Below are 24,194 nucleotides of genomic sequence, written 5' to 3' on the forward strand. Positions count from 1 at the left end.
TTGAATGTTTGCTGTATTGCCGATATCGGTCCAGTATCATCAACAAAAATCATACATCCTTTTAGGACCTACAGTATTTTGTAGTGGTGAATGTTAGAAAAGCTCAATCAAGTGATATTACCGAGAGAACAATAATCAGCAACAAGGTGTGAAAAATGTACTTCTTTAAGCATCGAGGGGGGGGTAACAGTTTTATCCACAATGTAGTGGTGGCTAGCTAGGTATCACATAGCGAAGTTTGAGATGCTCAATTAAGTGTTTAAACCTGACTTTACTCACCACCCACAGGTATGGTTGTGCATCATTTGAATTTGATCGATTCTGGGTCCGATTCCGATTCCTTGTTTTCATTCCGGTTCCCAATGATTTTCGATTCTGATGCTTTTAAGAAGCAGGGTCATAAAAGTTTGCATGGTAGGAGTGAGGGGGCAAACCAAAGTTCTTTTTGGAGGAAATGTATGAACTTCTCCATGAATTTTGTAATGGTATGAACTTTTTATCAACTTTACTATGAATTTCTTTTGGGGCTATTTTCAAGCAATTTATAAATATTTAAGCATTCCATTTGAGGCATCAGACAGACGTCAATTATTGTTTCACTTCCTTGATTCTGATTGCTTAGAGGAAGTCCGACGTAGCACATCAAAAGATGAAGTACTGTGTTATGTCGACACCATGAATGCGTGAACATGAATCAATGTTGAACCAATGTTGCACTGAGCCTACAGCACTTTTTTCTGAAGTTAAGCCAAACTTTTTAGCCACTTCTCCTTCGCTGGTGCTCGCCGGCCGGCTTCTTCTTCGTTGGTGATCGTGGCTAAGTGGTCGGCGAAGTGGGCATCGGAACTAGGAATCGAAATAACAACTTTTTAACGATCTCGGGAGAATCGGAACATTAGTCCCGGTTCCCATCGATGCGCGAGACTCGATGCCCCACCCTGCCGACGGGGCTGGTCATCTTTTCTGTCATAGCTAACGACTTCTTGTCATCCCGTGGGAGTTTTCCGTGTAACGCTGCTTCAAATGCGCAATGAGTTTGTTTGTATTAAACAGCAAACATGTGCATGACAAGCATTGCACTCAGCTGGAACGTCTTTCTAAAAATACACACGGCCGATATCACTCCTACTCTAAATAAGTTAGCTCACGCTGTTGTGATCACGTGGGCTGCTGCTGGATAGACGTGCTTGTATCAGAGTACCATTATCAGGAGGTTTACTTGTTTTTTTGCTGATATCGGCCCGATAGACAACGTCAATATCAGCTCAGGTCACCCCTAGCAAACGCTTTGAGTACCCTGGAGGTAGAAAAGTGCCATACAAGTGAAAGTGCATTTACCATCCGTCCATCCATCTTCCGCTTATCCGAGGTCGGGTCGTGGGGGCAGCAGAGAAGCCTAGACTTCCCTCTCCTCGGCTACTTTGTCCAGCTCCTCCTGTCGGGTGCCGAGGCATTCCCAGGCCAGCTGAAAGACATAGTCTCTCCAACGTGTCCTGGGTCTTCCCCGAGGCCTCCTACCGGTCGCACGTGCCCCCAGCGAGGCATCCGGGAGGCATCCTGACCAGATGCCTCTCAGCGCGGAGGAGCAGTGGTTCTACTCCAGGTTTCTCCTGGATGACAATGACAGTGCTTCTCTCCTCATCTGTCAGGGACAGCCCAGCCACCCTACGGAGGAAACTCATTTTGGCCGCTTGCACCCACGACCTTGTCCTTTGGGTCGCTACCCAAAGCTCATGACCACAGGTGAGGGCAGGAGCATAGATCAACCGGTAAATTGACCAGTCCGTTCCTGTAAGTCCATAATGAGGTTTAAAAACATGAGATAATGTCGCACATTTCTTACGCACGCAAACGAAAACGCTGAGTTTTACCTGTCTGCACACAAACGCTGCAGCCAGAGTTTTTGAAATTCTCCACTCTGGTTTTCAAGGACGAAAACCCACGTTTGCGTGTGGACTACATTTTTAAAGCCTAACCCGCGGTATCTTTCAGTGTTTTTAGCGCATATCATTCTCACTGGTGCCATGGTAGTTTCTTGCGTGACTCCTGTCTATGAATGTCTGGACCGATTATCCTGGACCGAGTCGTCCTTTTTGGGAAAACATGGCTGTTTTGATGGAGTGGATATGTAAATGATTTCCTGAGGAGGTTAAAGATAGTGAGACCTTGTTCTAAGATAAGAAGTGTATAACCCACATAGGAAAGGAGCTCAGGCAGATCGTTGAGCGCCTTCAGCTGTATCGGCTCCTGCTTTCAAATATGCAGGTACTGTAGACGCAAAAGTGGCTTTCATGTCAGTCACCACTCATCATTTGCAGCTTCTTTCAGCTTCTTGAGAAGCAAAGCGACAAGTGTCACCGACGTTTTGCTTTTATTTGGAGTTGGATTTGGCATTTTGCAACAAATATACCGGCATGTGTGTACAGCAGGGGGGGTTCTGTGTCATGCTAAAGAAAGAATAACAAAGCTCCTCTGTGGGTGGAATAGGTTCTGCGGGACACCTCTTCTTTGATATTATATAGGCTTTGTCATTTATTCCTCTGCTTTAAGTTCACACTCAAAAAACATTAGAGGAAATTAAAGAGCATGCGCCGCCACACATTAGGAAGGCTTGAGCTCCATTTCTTGGTGTACTGAATGTGTGTTTTATTGGTTCAAATTGCACTCTGGAGAGAGCGAGAGGAGGGTGGCGGGGGGTGTGGCCTGGTTTATTCATTTATATATTTATTTAACGGCACGTCACAGAGTGTGAGGCTCCATCGCCTGCGGGCACACCTCATCAGTCACTCACCACGATGAGAGCCGAGTGGTGGCAGTGGGATTATTATTATTATTATTAATATTATTATTATGATTATGATTAGAGATGAGCTTCTTTTCTCACGTTTCCAATCATGATGACATCAACGCGCCTTTGGAATCAAAAGACCATCATACATCACAGCATATCATAACAATCCCCAGATGTAAATACGTCCTAAACCAGTATACCTCATTTGGCTGATGTAATGACATAGGGAGGAAATGGTACGTGGTTTATTGAAAGGGTGTCCAAAGTGCAGCCAGGGGGCCATTTGTGGCCCGTGGCAGGTTTTTTGTTGCTCGCACCACATCCTAAAACTGTAATTTAACAAGAAAATTAAAAATAATCATCAGAAGAAGAAAAAACGCAGTGAAAATGGAAAAATCTCCAGTAATTTTACAGGAATAAAGTTAAAATATTAAGAGAATAAACGTATAATCTAACATCAAAAGTCATCATTTTATGAGAATAATGTAATATTATTTCTTAAAAAACATTTACATAATTTCAGTAGCATAAAGTTGAAATATTAAAGAGGGGTGTACTTTTTTAAAGTTGTAATAATTTTTGGAAAATTAGATTGCAAAAGAAGTTATAATGTCACAAGAATAAAGTCTTATGTATTATGGGAATAATGTCATAATTGCAAGAACATTTACAAGAAGAAAGTTGAAACAGTTGGAACATTAAAAAAACAGCAGAAAATAAAGTCAAAATATTAAGAGAAAAAAGTCGTATTGGAACGAGAAAAAAAGTGGCGATTTTACGAGAATAAACTTGCAATATTATGAGGAAAAAAATAATGTCATTTTAGTAGCATTGAAATGTTAAAGAAATAACCTGTTATTGTTTTAAAGCTGTAATTTAAAATATGAGGAAAAAGGGAAAAAGTTCAAACATTATGGGAATACTGTAAAGTCAAATATTCTGGCAAGAATAGGACATAATAGTACAAGCAGAAGAAGTTGATCCTAATATGTTTTTTCACGTACATGACAAAGCTGAGATGCAGGTTTTTTAAACATATAGAACTTTTTAGCATATATCAAAGTGGCCCTTGCATCATTTCATTGTTCAGCATGTGGTCCTTGGTGGATGGCTAAAAGTATGGATACCCCTGGTTGACTGATAGCATTGCAGAGAGTTGCCACCCCTTTTGAAAATGTAAAGGCCCCCTTTTATGTAAAATGGACTTTTTCCTGCTGATTACGTGTCCCTACAGCCTGTTTGCGAGCACCAAAGGCGTTGCTCCACTTTTGAGCAAGGAGGCGCTGAAATGGTGGCTTTTGAAGTTCCTCCTTCCTCGTGGACGTCTGGTGCTAGGTGAGGAGCGCCCGTGTATACGCCAGCTACTTCACAGCTATGGAGGGGAAAAAAACAAGTAGGCTTCGCTACACATCTTCAAACAAAAACTGGACCTCTGATCATTTTGTTTTTCTTTAGCCAGTTTTGGCAATAAAGTCATAACATTACGAGAAAAAGATGGAAATATTTGTAAAATAAAAAAAAAACAGAAATGGAAAAACAAACACAAAACAAACAAAAGTGTCATTAAAGAGAAAAGGTTCATCCAAATAATACGCTTTTTCAGCTGTAATCACAAAACTGAGATGCAGACTGTTTGTTCTTGAACTACTGTATATATCACTTCCTAGCATATCTACAGTAAATGGGTTGCTTTACAAAATGTCAAATATCAAAGTGGCCCATCCATTTTTTGATTTTTAGTTCACCCCTGCCCTAAACGGACCAAATGAATATGAAGTAAACACAAACAGTTTGTGTGTGAATATCTTGTTTTGCCTAAAATACAAAGATGAATAAAAAATATTCACATCTGAGAGACTGAAATCAGAGGATATTTACATTTTTTTAAATATAAAAAAACAAGATTAATCGAATACCAAAATAGTTTCAGATTAATTGGCCAAGCAAAGGCTTTAGGAAAAACTGCACTTTTTTAGGAATTTTGCCCATCATCGACACACATGTCTTTTTCTTTTCTGTGCAAGCTAATATTTCAAGGCACACAGAATATTGTGTTGTATGGCTATCTAAACATGGAACCTACCAAAAGAAACATTACACTCCCGTCTTTCATCAGAAAAAAAAGTTTGTTTCTACCTTTTTCCGTTCTTTAGTAATCAGCAGTAGAACATAGGCAAGTTTCAGGAAAATATCAGTTTCCAACTAAAACATGCAGAAAACCAGCTTTTTGTGACATTTCTAACACAACTTTCACTTGGACACACATTTTTGCTTTTGTGACAGCTCAAATATCTAAACAACTATACCACAACATAAAAAACATAAAAAGGGTATTTTCACATCAAAATAAAAATTTATTTACAAATATAACACCATGAACTATTTGCAATTTTCACATTTGGAACTAAACTGTGTGTGTGCATGTGCATGCATTAAAATTTCCCTACAATGCGTGACCTTCTGCACACTACACCCTCCATGCTCTTCCGCTTCGTCCTTGCTGTCGAGTGTGTTTTTACATACAAATGATCCACGCCGAGCTCTTATCAAATGCACTTCTGCCCCCTTGTGGAGGTTTTTATGGCTTAAAAGTGCTGTAAAAGTGACATCCATAAGTGTGTAGTTGCATCATCACCTCTTTTTGCCTCTCGCGCAAAAAAACGTAAAATACGTATAAATACGTTGTTGTGATCGGGCGTTCCACTACGCCATTAACGTAGCTCTATGGGCGTAACAATGTTAATAACAATAACAATAACAATGTGGTTCATCTGCAGCTCACATTATGGAAATGGAGCTTCGTTGGTGCTTTTTCAGAAGGCTGAATAGGTGCATCCCATTACGTGCATTTGTAGCTGCTTCTTTTTAGCTGTTTTCATATCTTTAGAACGCACAGAAAAGAGAAAGACATGTGTTCAACAACTCAATTATTTCCTGAAGCATATTTGTTTTTGTTTTTTTCTGATGCACAGTCGTATTTGATTGCTTGAACCTCAGATGCAGGAAAATCTTGGCTCCAGTGAGGAGCAATTATTTCACTTCCAATTACATGAAAAGGCATTGCATGGTTCTGGTTCAGTCTGCGCGGCTCTAAGGTCACGTTTTGCAACGTATGCAAGCAGCCCAGCAGAGCTCCTGGGTGTTTTGCCAGCGAGTGGGCTGCCTGCAACCCCTCACTTCCTCTGCCAGTGCAAGACCCAAGGATCCCAAGCTGTAACTCCCTCTTGTTTAATCCAGTCCTCCAGGTATATACGGAGGTGGGCCCAATGAAGTCTCTGCTCTTGCTTATACCAACAGAACCGGCTTCCACGGCAAACAGCAGCAGCTGCTCAGCTCAGGAGGGGGACAAAAAAATCAAAATACACATTTTGCGGCCAAACGTCGGTGGATGCAAACCAGTCGAAGTCGAGTCCCCTTAAATCAGCCTCACATTAACACTGACGGGAGAAGTTCCCTCAGGGTTGATGAGTCATGTTTTCACTTTAAAAAGCCCACATGACCTGCATAAACATTCCAGACATGAACGTTCCACATGATATGACCCATCACACGGTTGGAGGAGCGTTTTCTGAAATACTGGGTCAAGCTGTGTTTCGCTTTGGAAATATGAGAATTCATATGAAGCAGAATAGTCACCAACTTTGGTTGTCAGTATTTATTGGTGGATCAGCCCGTCCACCACTTGCGGCGTAGCACCGCAGCTATGTACATCACACTTTCTCCTAACTAAAAACCTGTCAAGGTAGTCCAAATTTGAGGTCGAGGTGCACTCAAAACCTGCCTATTTGCCACATCATAAAAAAGCAACACAACTCCACAATGTTAAGTTCATGAAGAATACAGGCTAATATACGTGCATGTCAGCGATAACGATCGTGATGTGGACACCACATGCTAATTAACTTTCACGTGGAGTCATTTGTCCCATAACTATAGCCTAGCTCAGGGGTGTCCAAACTTTTTTCAGCGACAAATGAAAGGATGCAACTTTGCCACTTTGATATTTTGGCAAGCAACACATGTAGATATGCTGAGAAAACACCGTATCCCAGCTAGTTGTGTAGGTGAAAAAGATGAAAAATAGTGGTATGAACTTCAGTCTTTGTCCTTTTTCCCAATTTTTGCTCTTGTGGGTTTTTTCCCCACAACCAAATTTTCCCATAACATTTTTTTTGTTTCTCATAATATTACGACTTTGAAAAAAAGAACGTATTTTTCTTTAATATTGCAACTCTATGTGACTAAAATTACATTTTTCCTCATCATATTCTCATGAGAATATGACTTTATTCTCATAAACTGACAGCTGTTTTTTTCCAATTTCTATTCCAAGTTTCTTCTTGTAAATGCAGTTTTTAACATTATTAGAGCCCTTTAGCTTTCATTGTTTTTAGAGCCCTCTAGACATGAAATAACACCCCTATAGTCACCTTTACACTCCTATTACCCAATATCGTAGACATAATGCATTGGGAGAGTTCTTTGTTCTGTGTTCTCTGCCACCTAGTGCTCAGTTTAGAATACTACATACTGTATCATTACATTGTCTTTGAATGCGTCTTCTGAATGCCTTGTATTTGTATTTTACTAGCCATTGGAAAATGCTTAATTTGGGCAAAAAATACATACTGTACAATCTGCCTAAATATGCACGTTTTGGACTAATAATAGGCCATATTCAACCATGAATAGAGTGGTCATGAAATTCAGAGCACAAAGTGGCAAGGATTACTGTATCTCTAAATATGTATCTCACGAAACACAAAGGAAATTCACATAAATTAAAAAAAAAACAAAAAAACATGGAGGCCCATGCCTTTCATTGGACATTTTTGTTCATTTCTCTCAAGAAAGCTGCTCCTCCCACTGTAGACGTGTGATTATGAATAGAATGGTCTACCGTGGGGATAATTGTTAGTTCTCCTTGGCAAAGTAAGAAGTAAATGTAGGCTGCAGATTGCAGTGACCCAGTATTAGCGTTGATAAATGAGTCTAATCACAAGCAATGTGCAGTCTTTCCCCTTGTGTGACATTATGCAGCAGGTGGCAATAATTCCCTGATTCCTCAACGGCACATATCAAGAGTTTCCTCATTGCATGTTCTGGAGGAGTTCCTCTGATGGCCTACATCTGCCATGCAGCGCGGTATCAGGGGGCATTGGTTGTCCACCGTTTGTTGCAATCTTATAAGGTCTGGGCTGGTCAAAGGTGTCCCATCTCAGCTGTGTCTTTCCCATCTCACTTGCCTCTGATAGTTGAATGATTTACCCTCTCCCGCATTCTGTCACCCTTATTTCACGCTCTGAATAGTTAGTAGTTAATAGCTTCCCTCCTCTCTCCCAAGCCCACCTTTCTCTCACTTTCTCTCCCAACTTTATCCCCGTCTAGCCTTTGTTTCTTCTTCCGGAGCTATCAGAGGCATTCATTTTGAAATTGCTTGCTAAACGGCGCCCGGCGCAAGGAGCAGTGACAGGGAAGCCGTGTGAATATCTAGATTTTGTTATTTTAAAAAAGGATAACAGTAGTGTTTGTTTGTGGGGTAAACAACAGCAGGGTGCGTTCAGTGTTTTTTTTTTTATTTTCAAGCATTTTGACTGTGTTGAATGATATCTTGGTTTTGTCCATCAAAAAACTGAAGTGTTTGAAAAGCGAATAAATTTTTCCCATCAGAAATAAACATGGAACCTACCAAAAGAGATATTCTCCCATCTTCATCAGAACAAAAAATTTGTTTCTACCTTTTTGCCTTCTTTAGTAATCAGCAGTAGAACATAGGTAAGTTTCAGGAAAATATCAGTTCCCAACTAAAACAGGGAGGAAACCAGCTTTTTGTGAAAAGACACAAGACTTTGACACAGATTTTTTGCTTTTGTGACAGCTCAAATATCTAAACAACTATTGATTCAATTGATTTACGAGTATAACACCATGAACTATTTACAATTTCCACATTTGGAACTGAACTGTGTGTGCGTGTGCATGCGTACTCCTCCATGTTCCTCCACTTCCTCCTTCCTGTCATGTATGTTTTTTCCATTCACATGCCGAGCTCTTATCAAATGCACTTCTGCCACCTTGTGGCGTCATCCCCTGCGTAAAAACATGTAAAAGACGTATAAATATGTCTTTGGTATTGAATGTGACAATCCATGTGATTGTATCGGCCAATTTCACTCCTGGTTGATCGTATCGGAATCGGTGGCATAAAACCCTGATCGGAGCATCCCTACAATGTATAATATTTTTACAGCAGTTTTTGGGAAGCTGACATTTTTTTGTCATTAGGGGGAGAATGAGTGAGGATATTTCAAGGGCCACTTAAGAATGAAGCTTCTGAAACCCAAAGCCAGGGAAATGGACGCGGTATAAATTAATGACGCAAAGTGACAGTAGTGAGAAAAAATGATTTGGTCTATTTTTGGGCCCTTTGGTGGGTCCTGGCGAAGGAAGGACCTTTTTAAAGTAGACGTGTACAAATGGAGTCCTGTCTTTGGATGCCGCTTTTCTACACAAGCGCTCTTTTTCATCAGCGTGCTCCTCGGCTGTTTGCTTTTTATTCACTTCATTAGCGAGCTGCCGGCGCCGAGCGTTCAGACGCCGCTTTTCAAGAATCGATCATGACAAGCCCAATTCCTGCGTGCTTGTGTGGTTTTGGCTAATCTCGTCTGCGTGCGTGATTCCTGATCCGATGTGTAGCGTGTCCGCACAAGAAGCAACCCTCCCCCAGCCCCCACGGCCGCGTTTAGTATTCAGGGGACAGGCTGCGTTGTAATGTGGATGTGGAGGCAGGTTGCTGGGGTTTTTTTGTTTGCTCTTTTGGCCCAGATAATCCTGTTACACTGCTGTCAAGTGGGGATGGCTCCCCTTGCAGCCCCCGAGCCACCAGGCGTGACACCTCCAGCACCACAAATCCACCCCCTCCACCAGCAGCCCACCGCCATTTTGAGACAGCTGTTGATGGAAGACCCTTGGATGTATCCTTGAGGATTCACCTCCTGAGCATCTTTATCCCGCCCCCACTTTAGGCGCTGAAAGACGGTGATAAATATTCATCGGGCGATGCAAAACACACAGACGCTCAACAAAGGGTCTCCCCCCCAGCTAATGGTGTCCATCCTTGGCAGTGGCTCCCCTGGAGAGATCCCGTGCCGGGCTTGAGATCATTAAAGCATGACACGGGCTCAAGGCCAGACCTATCATGTCACATCAGCATTTATCCCAGCAGAGTTCCCTCCCCCTTGAGGCTCCACCTGAGCCGCCCCTACCTTTTGTGTGCTCGCTATACATTTGGGGCGGCTTTTAAAGGTTGGCTGGGCTGCCCTCGTCCCGTCAGTTCAACTTTGCAACTTCCTAATTGGCACTTTGGTTTCAGTCCTTGCTGAGATCAGTGCTTTTGCCCCCCCACCCCGAATGTTCTTCTTCCCAAGCTCCTCCAAAATGTGTCGACTGTGCGTTTTCCCACTATAGGCCATCCGCGTGCCTTCTCCGCCTTCTGTATCGCATCCCTTTTTACCTGGGTGGCCGCACTCAGCGTTTTCTCTTTCCTGTGGGTGTGATACGTCTCCCCTCTACAAGCAATCAGCACTGATTTGTCAGCATTCTTCCAGGCGATTCATAAAAATTCAGCAAGCACCTACAAAAAGGCGTCGCTATATCTGCACGACCCCTGGGCTCCGAGAGGTTGGCTCCATGTCCTCAATTTTGACTGCGGTACTTGCACTCTTTCTGTCTTGGCATTTGGAGCTTGTGCTTTGTTTTTGGCTTGCCTGCACCACCGTGCTCCTTGTCTGAGCCAATGGTTACAACGCCAGCGTTGTAGTTGGACCCACCATAAGCTAGCGCTTCTGCTGGTTGCCTCACTTGCTTCAACCATCAACTCCGCACACTCCCCAATTCTTAATGGTTACACAATTGATTACAGCAGGACAAAGAAACCACATTTTTGAAATTTCACATTGCTGTAAATGACATGTGTGGCGCCCCCTATGGGTTGTGCTTGGATGCCTTGGAAGACATGCTATGATGCGGACATCCTCACACTTTGTTAGTTGCCAAGTCCCTCCTGTGTCCCTGCAAAGACCTTTTGCTTGATGGGGGCCATGTTTTTCAACCAATTCTGTTCAAATTTTACGCACATGTGCTTGTGAGTCCCTGAAAGGCATGTGCCGAACTCAGTGGCGATTCGGTGAAGCACCTGAAAGGTACAGTGGCTGTTTGGTAGAGCGAGTTGAGCGAGTCAAACTGATTTATGGGATGGAACTTTGGCGTTTACTTACAAGTATAGAAATACAAATATATACTGCTGGGTTTTTTAGCACATACTAAAACTATAATTGAACAAGAAAATTAAAAAAACAGCAAATATTGAAAAATTAGCAGTAATTTTATATAATACTAAAGTCAAAATATTAAGAGAAAAAAGTTGTAAACTGACAAGAAAAAGTCACAATTTTACAAGAATAACGTCAGAATATCAAAAGGAAAAATAACATCATTTTAGTAGCATACAGGTGAAATATTCAAGAAAAACTAGATTTTTTTGAAGTCGTAATATGAGCAACTAACAAAACAATCAATAAAGCTGTCATTGTTGGTCAATTTTATTGCCGAAAAAGTTATAATGTTGCAAGAATTGAGTGAAAATATCATGGGAATAAAGTCATAATTATTAGAAGAAAATTTACAAGAAGAAAGTTGAAATAGTTTGAAAAAAAAGAACCAGCAGAAATTGAAAAAAATGGCTCTAATTTTACAAAAATAAAGAGAAAAAAGTTGTATTCTAATGAGAAAAAGTTGCAATTTTACAAGAATAAATATGAACATGAAATATTTTGAAGAAAAATAATGTCATTTTAGTCGCATAGAGTCGAAATATTAAAAAAATATGTTGTTTTTTTAAGATCATAATATGACAAACAAAACAAAGTAAAGTTGTCATTATTGGAAATTTTGGGTGGGGAAAAGTCAGTGAAAATATTATGGGAATAAAGAAATAAGCAATAAGAAAATTCACAAAGATTATTTAAGAAGAAAGTTGAAATACTTGGAACACAAAACAAAAACCCAGCCCAAAAACGAGTGCCATTCATACTAATAATGTGCTTTTCCACCTGCGTGTGTCCCAAAGCTGCAATGCAGTTTCTTCTTGAAATGAGGAAATGTATGACTAAGCATATCTTACAAAGTATCAAAGTGGCCAAGTTTCATCCTTTCATTTTTCACTACGCAGCCCTCGCTGGAAAAAGTTTGGACCCCCTGATTTAGCGTGGCCAAACCTGTCCAGTCCTGTCAGTGGGACATGGTTAGTTTGAGAACGTACTGAGCGAGGTGCTGCTCGCCAGGCAGTCGAAGGGAGCAGCTGGGCTTTTGGACGTGCTGCCGTGCTCTGTCGTTGCAGCCTGACCACGATGATTGCGTGCTGTTGTGGGCTGAGCTCCACGTGCTCGAAAGCCAGGCCGACCCACTGTGTCGTACGGCGCGGCTGCTCAACACCATCCTGCCTCCGCAACATGGCTAACGTGCCATTTCTTGGCATTCCAAAGGCACCGTTGCATTGACGCTGATGTGGAAGCGGTTCGGTTTTTCCTGCGCCGGTCGCTGTGTCCATTAGCAGAGTACTTTTCTATCTATTGGAGCATTATCTGTGCTTCATCAGGCAGACCATTATCCCATTATGCTTTGCATCTGTGGTCCAAATGCTTACTGGAAATGAGCCTCCACAAAGGCCATTGAAAGATAGGTGTAGCTATCAGTCAGCTATTCATACTAGCGATGAAAGTCCTCTGCAGAATGTGAAAGGCTTTTTATGGGAAACATTTTTATGAAGCATCAGGAATGCACGTCACAATCTGACCTCCTGTTATGTCCCCAGCCTGTGTGATCGTGTCGTATTCAGGTCATTTTTAACAAGCGTCTGTCTCTCCCTGTTTGGCTCCGCCGACCAGCCCACCTGTAGCACCCGCCCCCTCCCCCTTCTTTTGTTGCCATGGAAATAGCCGGGCAGTCTTGGTGCACTTGACTGCAATTTTTTTTTTTTTTTAATGTCCTTCACTTGGCTGAGGCGGTGCACACGTCATACCTGCTGCACACGATGACTAACCCACATGCAACATGCATCCCCAAACGCAGCATTCTCTTTGGGGATTCCTTGGCGCATCATTGTTTTTGATGCTTTAAAAAAAAAAAAAAAAAGGCCAAGACCACCTCCGACCAGCCCCTCGCCCACCCAACTTGACATGCATTTGTTTGTGTGCTTAGTGCAAACATGCCACTGGGCCGTGTAAATCAGCTTACTGAGGCAATGTGCTAGCTTGGCTCACCGCGGTGGGCGCCTGTGTCGCTGACACAGCATTTACCGTGTGCAGTGTAAAGCACCTAGGGCCACACATCTGTGAATGTGTGTGTGTATTTAACTTGGATCCCAGCAACGACGGTGGCAGACACCCAGCAATTTTTATTCCTAGCTAAGCCCCTCCCCCTTTTTCATTGATTTTGGGGATTTACACACGGGCCATCTCATACCAGTACATAAAAGCCACGTCCCTTGTGTGTGTGTGTGTGTGTGTGTGTGTGTGTGTGTGTGCGCAGAGGTGCTTCTTCAGTCCAAAGGCATGTCTCTTATCCATCCCCAGTCCATCCTTGTCCCCTGCTGTGACAGCCTGCACTCTGACAAAGTGGGTTTTGTTCGCAAAAATTGTTGAAACTAAAAGGTTCTTTACGCAGGACTGTTTGTACTACTGTGCTAATAAAATGTCTTGTGTCCATTATGTCATTTGATTTGATGAATATGAGTACACGTGAATGTCACACTAACTTGCTGCGATCATCTGCTTGAGGTTAAAGGCCTCTGGTCTCCAAAACAAGTCCTCTTCATGCTTATCAGCTGATTCAAATAGCCTTGGGTGTCTAGGCATGTGAGTCTGCCCTGAACAGTCAGATATTTTGTCTAGAAGCCATTTGTTCAGGTTGTATGGATTTTGTCTCCTTGCATGCAAGTCTTATTAACTTGTACCACTCATTATTCTCTAAGAACTTGTCTCATCTCTCGTCCGTTTTTGCAGATTTTCCATTGACAGAGACCATTTTAAAGTAAAGAAACGATGAAAACAGTTGTTGTGGCGAGCGTCTCATGACGACGGCAGGAGGAGGTTTCTTTTGCGAGGATCCTCATGCTGTTTGTTGTAGTGCTGCTTCGGATGCTTCTGTGGGGTTGCTCATGTTGAACTTCCCGGCAGAGGACTTGGGTTTTGCACTCGACTGCGCCATCTTTTTCAGACTTTGACGTCGCTCCTGCTAGCACATTAGCACACGCTGTTGTTGTGATGACGTGGCCTCTGATGGATAAAAGGGATGGAGCGGAGTCTGGAATGGACTGCTTGTATCAGAGTGCTAATATCGTAGATTTAAGATACAGGCCGATTTATAATATGATTGTATGTTTTGTTTTGATATCAATGTCGGATAGGGACATCTAGTTTTGTTATTAACTCCACAAGAAGGCAGGACTTGAAGTATCATGAGTGCATGCACTTTAAAATGTTGGCACTCTTTTGCCCCAGGATGAACCACTCCCTGTAACACCTCCCTCCACTTCTATGCCCATTTCTTCAGGAAGAACATGCATCGTGATCCCCATGAACTTAATTCATGCACTCCATTCAAGAAACGACCAAGTTGAATTGACACAGGGATATAAAGAAGTTTGTTTCGGGGGTTTTGGGACCCCCACAAGGGCGGAATTATATTGATACATCGAATGAATCTTTCTGTGAATTCCAATTGAATTAAAGAAGAGGTTGTATAACGGTAAACAACATGTTTTGTTAAATTCACCTGCCAAAAGCTCCACTTTCGTAGGTGGAAGGTAACTTCTGTTAATATCGCTTAAATTGTTGTGGTTTAAAACTCTATTTAACTGTTATTGAATAAACGAGTGGAGCCCCTAGTTTCTCAGACTCAGTACTCCACCACAAACTCAGCTGTGTTGATGCTGATTAAGCAGTTTGCCCCATGATAGCTGTTGCAACATTGGTTGTGTTGCTGCTGTGTTGTGTGATATACAGTACTAAATGACCATGCGATCAAAGACAGCCATGTTTTTCTTTCTGCTTTCTTGTACGCTACAAGTGAGCGTGATGTTTCTTTTCACAGACCAGCCAGCAGCAGAGGTGGACGTGGCTCTCGTGGCATGACTACTCCAAACAAGGGAAACAAGGCCTTAAAGGTACACCACATGTTCTCAAGAGAATTTAGTCAGACTTGGCTGTCTACATGCACAAAAGTCATAATGTTTAACTCATCTCATGCACCACAAAATAACAGAAAAAAGGGTGGTACTAATAACACATCCACATTCCCAGGTGAAGCGGGAGCCAGGAGAGAATGGCACCAGCCTGACAGACGACGAGCTGGTGAGCATGTCGGTGCGGGAGCTGAACCAGCACCTGCGGGGCCTGTCCAAGGAGGAGATCCTGCAGCTGAAGCAGCGGCGGCGCACGCTGAAGAACCGTGGCTATGCCGCCAGCTGCCGGGTGAAGCGCGTCACCCAGAAGGAGGAGCTGGAGAAGCAGAAGGCTCAGCTGCAGCAGGAAGTGGACAAGCTGGCCACAGAGAACGCCAGCATGAAGGTGGAGCTGGACGCTCTGCGCTCAAAGTACGAGGCCCTGCAGAGCTTTGCCAGGACTGTGGCCCGCAACCCCGTCGCCTCGGCCCGCGGGCCCATGGCCTCGGTCATCGGGCCCCTCATACCCGGTAAAGTGGCCGCAACCAGCGTCATCACCATCGTCAAATCCAAAACAGAGACCAGGTCGTAGTAGCGGGAAGGCCCGTGCTAGTCAGTGCATTGTAACGTTCCAGTGTCAGTCCTCACATGTAAAGTGGCAATATTGCGTTACCCTTTGATTGGAGCAGCTATTGTTGATTTTAGGGACAACAGAATCACGACGTTTGTTTGTTTTAGGGATTTTGGGACCCCCTTCCCCTCGCCGATTGAGCAATATCCGCAAAAAGAAAGGGAAGACCACAAATTGCATTTGAAATCTTGCAATTGTTATCATGCACTGACTTACTACTGGCGACGAGGAAGCTACAGATGTCTTTGTACAACAGCCCCCAAATTCATGTGTATCAGGAATACAAACGTGAATTCACACTTTTCCAAAACCTAGCATCCATTTCTGCCCTGTGACAGCATTTAACAAACTAGTCATGACCGATATGACCGGTAGATGCAATAATAATACGTGTATGCACTGAAAATACAAAAAAAAAGGATCATTTGTTGCAGATGGGATGCAACCCTTGAATGTTCTTACAGTTGCTCATGGAGACACTATGGTGGCGTTTAGTTTGAAAGATGCATTTTTTTAAGTAATTACATGTTGACAGGGCCGGGCAAAAAAAAATAACAAAAAAAAAAAATCATCTTTCACAAGCTTTACTGTTTTAATCGTTAAGGTGTGAAAATCTTTGTCTGTTAACTTATTGCTTTTTGTTACCGGGTAGAATACCTTCTGTTGTTTATAAAAAATACAAGGGAGGGGAAAACGTATAAGAAAAAAAAAAAATCTGTGACTTTTTTTATTTATTTATTTATTTTGCAATTGTACCGAAAGTGGCTTACTATTGAAGTCTGATAGCTTTTTCTAGTGACTCTAGGCGCGTACTGTGAGGTAGCGCGTGACGTGACGTGTTCAGTGACAAAGTTGGCAGTGTCGTTCACTGTATAGATGTCAATGCTGTGCTATTTTTAAAACAGTCTGTAGAAGCTAAACTTAGGTGGTGTAAACAAGGTCAACTGTCGTCGTGGCATCTGTGATATCCTCCTCTTGCTTCTTCCGTGGTGTTAGTTACTAAAGCGACGTTGTCATTCGGGGGTTCCGCTGAGCGAGGGAGGGGAAAACATGCTGCATTTTAGTCAATAATAGGATTCCCCCCCACCCCTTCGGAAATTTAAAGTGATGCTGCCGTGTGCTGCTGTCTTAATTAAAAAGCACGCACAGTAATCCCTCATTTATCGCGGTTAATTGGTTCCAGACTCAGCCGTGATAACTGAATTTCTGTGAAATGGAATATGAAAATGGTATATTTTCATAGTTAAGGGAGTAGAAAACCCGTTTACCACTTTTAAATATGGTTTCCAATGTTATTAGAGCCCCATAGACATGAAATAACATCCCTATAGTCACCATTGCACTCATATTACCCAAGATAGTCACAGAATAAGAGAAAACAAGACGTAATGTAGACACACACACAAGTTACTTGCTGTTGTGGTTCCTTTATTACTTCTCATCAGTGTAACATTACTGACACCTAGTGACCAGTGTAGAATACTACATAACATCATAGTGTTTTGTGAATGCCAATTTTGGGCTTGAAAATGCTTCATTTAGGCCAAAGATATGTAAAATTTGCTTACATATGCTTATTTTTTGGCCAATAAGGGGCCATATTTAATCACAAAACAGCATGATTTATTAATTAATGTATTTTCCAAAAATCCAAAGCGCAAAGTAGTGAGAGATTCCTGTATCTCCTTTTTTGTTTGTTTATTTATCTGGAAAGGGCAAAAATATTGAGTGCACTGCTCGGCTGCAATCAGCAGAGGTGCTGTTGGCGCCATGAGCGCAATGACAGCACCTGCAATGCCATGCTGGCATGGAAACAGGAGTTCAGAACATTCACAGAGTGCCTCCCATCCCATTTTAAAAATACAGTAATCCCTCCCCCACTTTACGCTTTGAATTTCGCGGCTTCACTCTGTCACAGTTTTTCAAAAATATATGAATAAATCTTCACTGTTTCGTGGTTGAATACGGCCTATTTTTAGTCAACAAATATGCATATTTTAGCTTTTTTTTTTTTTACATGTTTTTGGCTTACATTAAGCATTTTCAAGCATAAAAATGGCTAAATGAAGTAGAATACAAATATAAGGCATTCAGAAGATGCATTCAAAGACGTAATGATGTGTAGTATTCTACACTGGTCACTAGGTGGCAGTAATGTTACACTGATGATCTATACAGTACATCTACGAAGTACTGTACAGAACGGGAAGTACAAAAAGAACCACACCAAGGAGCTCTCCCAATGCTAACATGTGTGAGTCTTCATTATGTCTTATTTATGTATTACTTTTCTTGCTATGTCTACTATATTGGGTAATATGACAGTAAAGGTGACTATAGGAGTGTTATTTCATGTATGGGGGCTCTGATCATATTAAAAAACACATTTAGAAGGTTTTCTATGCTCTCACTATGAAAATATTCCATTTAGAAATGAGAACTCCTTGGCAGAAATTCCAATTAACCAATTAACCGAGATAAACGACAAACGATGAAGAAATTTTCGACAAATGGCCTTCCCTACTGAAGATATGTGCTTTTCATTTTTTTATTATTTAAAAATAAGGTTAGGGTTGCAGAAGAGGAACAACATTTCCAGACGATTTGTTATATTTCTGGAATCATTTGGGAAAAAAATGACATCTAACTTTGAGAATTTAATGGGAATTAAGTGGAACTTGCTCTTAAATGTCTAAAGAAAAAAAATAGTGTTTAAGAATATTTTTTTCACCTGGCAAGTAAAAGAATACATGTTGAATAAACAAACACCATTCCCCGTCATGATGAAGGGTAACAGTGCAACCCTCTTCTAGACTCACCTGCAAATTCCCACTTAATTCCCAGTCACCCCATGGAGTGTCCCAACTTTTTCACATGACTGGAAAAATGACACTTGTGGCGCCCCCTATGGGTTGTGCTCAACATGCTTCCGTGTACTATACAAATAATTAGGTGCGAGGTAAGTCAGATGTTTGCTCAAATTTGACACACGTGTACTGAATTTGGGGGTCATCGGGCGAAACACCCTTTTGTAGAGCTGTGTGAGAAATTTCAAGTCAATACGATTTACGGGGCTTAATAACAGCGCCACCGTGTGGTGTATGTGCCTGAAAAATAACAGCACGGGCAACACAGTCAGGGTGCGCCCTTTTGTGTGCGGCCGTTCAGGAGTAGAAGAGTTAGCTTGCATAGAAAAATTGGGACATCCCGTTATTTCCCACTGAAACATTTTGCAACCCTATCCGGACGTTCAGTGTCGTGCATTTTGATTTGACATGAGCGTATGTAGCAGCTCGATGCGACAGCGTGCTCTTCAGGGTGTAGTGGGGCGACGTGATTGGCGGAGGGTTTGTGTGCACTACACTTGTTTTGCTCAGGACAAAACAGGTCACAATATATGAAAAAAAAAAAAGGAACAGAAGAGAAGCAAAGAGGCAGCTCTTGTTATGAATTTCTTTTTGCTCGTCATAAAAGGGCTCCAATCCACAACGGAAGACGCGGCGTGACCACGTAGACTTACAATCACTTCTGTGCCAAGTTTTGCATCGCATCCCCCCTCCCAAAACCAGTGATACGCCTCATCTCCTGCCGGTCCGAGCGTCTTAAAGACGGCTTTTTAACTGAACGAAAAAGAGCGGCAAAGAGAAGACTAATAAAAGAAGGATGTATATGGGACGTAGCCCAGTGTTAATGTTGGTGTTGCTGTGGCAGTGTTGTGCAGTTCATCTTTTTCTGTGTGTGTCTTTAAAGTGTCTTTCAACGGGGTTCAAAGTAGCACCCCAATCTTCTATACAGCCTGTCTTTATCTCTCTAACTCACACATCTATTCACATGTATACACTATATATATATATTTATATATATATATATATATATATATCACACACTCGACCCAAAACATGAGCTACACCTGCACAATCTCATGTGTACCTCGCAGCATCGGGGCCACGTTGGAAAAAAACCTGAGCTTTTGAGAATAAACTCGTAAATTAGTCCGCACTTTTTGAGATTTGGAGAACAAAGTGATCCATTTACGAGAAAAAGCGTGTAACTTTATGTTCCAGGCCTTGCCTGAGACAGCTATAAGATGGGGGGGTTATGTGACCGTTTGGAAGCGAGGCTTTTTTTCTCGTAAATCGACAACTTTATTCTCCTAAATGTACGACATTTTTTTCTCGTAAATTAAAAAAAAAATTTACGACTTGAGTTTTTTAAATTTATTCTGGAAAGCTCCAATTTTTTTTTTCCTTTTTACAGAAGGAACTAAACCAGCTGGACTATTTCTTTCTTTCTTTTCTGTCAACATTAACAAAACAAAATACCGCATCAACATTTTCAATTAGCTTTGCACCCCAATTGAAACACCCCGAAACAGAAACGTTGTATGGAAATAGTTGGTGTGTTTTTTCGCGTCATCCTCCTCACCAAGAAGAATGCAGTAATCCCTCGCCACCTTGTGCTTCCAATTCCACGGCTTCAGCCCTATCACGGCTTTTCAAAAATATCTCTATTCATAAATCATGCTATTTTCTGCTTGAATACGGCCTCTTATTAGTCCAAAAATATGCACTTTTAATCAGATTTTACACATTTTTTGCCTAAATACAGCAAGCATTTTCAAGCATCAAAATGGCTAAATGATGTAAAATGCAAATATAAGGCATTCAGAAAGATATTGTGACGTGTAATATTCTACACTGGTCACTAGGTGTCAGTAATGTCACATTGATGAGACAATAGCTACCACAGGAAGTACTATGCGGAACAGGAAGTCTCTCAACGTTAATATGTGTGAGTCTGTATTATGCCCTACAGTATTTATGTCTTATTTTCTCTTATTAGGTCTACTATATTGTGTGATATGAGTGTAAAGGTGACTATAGGGGTGTTATTTCATGTCTAGAGGGCTCTGATAATGATAAAAACCGTAAATAGGTTTATTATGCTTAAATTTGTAAATAAGGAATGCTACCTCGCAGAAATTCACTTATCACGGTCGGGTCTGGAACCAAATAACCTCGATAAACGAGGGATTACTGTATTTCTTTGAATTGTTGGGAATGGTGTGCCGTCTGCGGTACGTGACGTGTGGCGCCCCCTATGGGTTGGGCTCAAAATGCTTTGGAAGGCAGACGTTTTGTACTCACGAGCCAAACGCTCAAAGACTTACTGACAAAGAGTTGCGACAGTAAGCCCCAGACACTCTTTGCATGATGGCGGCCATGTTTTCAACCAAGCGTGCTCAAAAGTGTGCCCATCGGTCCCCTAAAGGTGCGTACCAAAGGTGGAGGTGACTCTGCAAAACAGCCTCAAGTTGCAGCGGGTGATTTGTAAATTGCAAGTTGGGGCTTAATCACAGCGCCACCGTGTGGCGGATTTGTCAGAGAAACAATAGCACATGTTTGGGTACATTTTCTCCCTGATTACAAATAGAACAAATAGATTGTGCACGTGTACCTAATAATATGCTTGGCGATTGTGAGCAGGTGAAGAGTATGTAGCTACATGGGTGTTCATGACCATTGTGGGGGGTGGGAAAGAAAAGTGACCCTTAATATGCAACTCAGTGGAAAGGTGTGAAAGACACGTAATCAATATCGTTGGAGTGACCACAGTGTGTCGTAATCATTGATGTTTATTTATCTGCTTCATCTCTTTCTACATTTTGTTTACGTTGCCGTCGGGGTGGCTGTCCTTGAGTGAAACGACAACACTTGGAGTACACAAAGTTGTCTGACAACAAAGTCCTCGGGCTAAAAAAACAGAGATTGTTGGCTAAATGATGACTGGAAATGTATTTTTGATGTCTGGTGTTTTTTAGCTCAGGGACTTTGGCTTCTCGATGTGAAGGAGCATTAGAGCCACTTTGGGGGAGAAAACCACATCCACGTACTATTACGCTATATTTGACCACAAGACAAGAAAGAGTTGCCAAAAGTCATATTTTGTGACAAAATACATCATTTTATTTGAAATATGTGTCATTATTAGAATAAAAACATTTAGTTACACATAACAGTATGTGAATAACGCTAGAATGAATCCTCTAAATGAATCTCCTGTAATAAACACAATTTTACAAGAAGAAATAGAAATAAAGTTGTATTATTAAGAAAATGAAGGATTAGTATGATGAAAGAAAACTCGTTTTATGAGGGAAGGGAAGTTGCAATTGATTTTTTCAAATAATGACTGGATGATGCAATGTCAGCAGACATTGCGTGTGAATGCTGAAAAGGTATGAAAATCAACATTTAGAGTGAATATAGGAGCTGTTTGCTGTGGAAATATGCTCAAATGTAGAATGAAAGGAAGAGTGGTTTGGAAGCTCGGCTCAACACTGGAATTGAACCAGCAACCTCTAAGGTTGGGAAACAAGCACTCTGCCAGCTGAGCGGTTTTTGTCCACCAACTCCTCCTTGCATATGCTGCTTCCCATCATGCTTTGCTGCACTGCTCTGTAAATAGTGCTGAATATCACGTGTTTAATGTTCTATAATTGTTTTTTTGTGTTGGTAGACACCCTGCGTGTACTTACTTATCTGTCACTTAGATGGTTGCACTCACAAACCAATGTTCTCAATAAATCACAATTTACTGTCACCTCAGTTCAGCCATCGCCCCAAATGAGTCGACATGTGGCGACGGTTAGAGGACGGTGACTTCACAACGCACGTTCTTTTGGGGGGGGGTTTTAAACCATGCAAAACTGCACCAAAATAAATCTACAAAACAGCGAGGCCGTGAAAGGTGAACCGCGATGTAGCGAGGGACGACTGTAAAGTCATATCCTTACGAAACACAAAATAGAAAATTCTGCGAGGAAAAATGTTGGAAAGTAAATGGAATCATGACCTCGTTGGAATTTGACGACAAAAATTTATTTTCCAAGACTGAGCACAGGTGTTGTTTTACTCAAATGAAGTCATACATTTAAAAAAAGTTGTTACAAGATAAAAATACATATTCAGTGAATACAGAAAAATGTTGTAATTATTATTACCAGTAAAAAAAAAACCCAAAAAACAAGAAATTGTAATATTGCAAAAAAAGTAAAGAAAAATTTGTCATTCTCCCAGAAAATGTCAGAACGGAACGTTTAGCATTTTAGGGGAATAAACAAATACTCCGAGCAAAACAACCTGCGTTAAGATGACTACTGACAACTTTTTTTTGCTCCAAAGAAGCCACTTTATTCCCGCTTTTTTTTTTTTAATCTTGAAAAAATGTGACGTAATTTGTGTACATTTAGGACTTTTTTTTCCACATTATTGCACCCATTTCTTCCTACTTTTCCATGTGGCCCTAACACTCCTTCTATGGATATGTCTTTGGAATAAAGTCACTCCAGGGATGATTGCAATTTCTTTTTTTGGCTGTTGGGTCTTTTGTGTGTGTGTGAGAGACAGAGGTTCCGTGCTGCTACATTGCGTGGTTAATGCATCATATTTGGCATCCTGTTGATGTGCTCTGAAAACGGATGCTTTCATTTTCTACTGAGCTTTTCTTTGTTTGGGCAATAATTCCAAAATAAGAGGAAATAGATGGCAGCACTTTTTGGCTTTTTTTTCTTAAAATTTGTAAACAGTTGACTTGTCCACGAACAGGTGTGTGTGTTCAAAGGTATCAAATGCGAGTAATACAAAGATAATATTAAGAATAATGTTTTGTTTTTTTGTCTGTATGGGTTGTGCTTTGTACTTTGTACGAGAAGGGACAATAGTTCATTGTATTTATAAATTAAATTATTGTACTTTTTGCAATCTGTAGATAAGTCCTATGTATTGGTATATATATATATATATATATATATATATATATATATATGTATATGTATATATATATATATATATGTATATATATATATGTGTATATATATATGTATATATTTAAACAGTCACACGTGTGGATTTAAACGTGCGGTGTCTAAGTTATTGATGTATATATTGTATGTTTGTTGATACAGCTTACTTTATTTTCTATCAGATCAATAAAATGTTTAAAAAAAAAAAAAGCATCTGTATTTTATTCAGTGACCCGCTTTGATTCTGGTAAAAATAAACTTTATGGATGGGTGTTTTTTTTATTTTTTATGTTGTTTTTTTTTATGACACAGCCATCATTTAGCTGGCATCGATTCTTTTCCTGTGATCCAAAAAAAGGCGACCCACTTGGGTGAACCTCGGCGGACGTATTTCTGGCGACTAAACCATGAGAGTCATGAAGGATGTCTAACCGGTGCGCTTGTCCTAGATTAGCGGCAGTGGTGAGTTAGTCATCCAAAAGTGCCACCATGCGGACCTTTGCCGTGACATCCTCCCAGCCGGATGGCCTCTGAGGAGTTGATAGATTTGGCAGATCGGGTTAAGGTGAGCGCCGTGGGCAAATCTAGGACGGCATCCTTCATCTTCACCCACTTCCTGCAAGCGCCTGCCTGCCTGCCCCACTTCGCTGAAGCCAGCCTACCCTGTCGCTGCACAATTTATGTCGCCATTCTGCTCATTTAACACATCTGTCCTGCCCGCCATGGCTTGGCAATGGAGGTGATGTCA

The 24,194-nt window shown here is 41.3% G+C and overlaps 1 protein-coding gene across 1 annotated transcript in view; it reads left to right on the top strand.

Annotated features, from left to right (window-relative positions):
• LOC129171206 (transcription factor MafG) overlaps positions 1 to 23,510 on the top strand; it is a 28,360-nt gene extending 4,850 nt beyond the window's left edge. Inside the window, exons 2-3 of the mRNA XM_054759638.1 lie at positions 14,942 to 15,014; positions 15,151 to 23,510. Coding sequence (XP_054615613.1) covers positions 14,979 to 15,014; positions 15,151 to 15,603 — 489 coding nt within the window. The 5' untranslated portion in view covers positions 14,942 to 14,978 and the 3' untranslated portion in view covers positions 15,604 to 23,510. The remainder of the gene's footprint in view (positions 1 to 14,941; positions 15,015 to 15,150) is intronic.
• Positions 23,511 to 24,194: the final 684 nt, after the last annotated feature.

This window comes from Dunckerocampus dactyliophorus, chromosome 18 (genome assembly GCF_027744805.1).
Source record: "Dunckerocampus dactyliophorus isolate RoL2022-P2 chromosome 18, RoL_Ddac_1.1, whole genome shotgun sequence".
NCBI lineage: Eukaryota > Metazoa > Chordata > Actinopteri > Syngnathiformes > Syngnathidae > Dunckerocampus > Dunckerocampus dactyliophorus.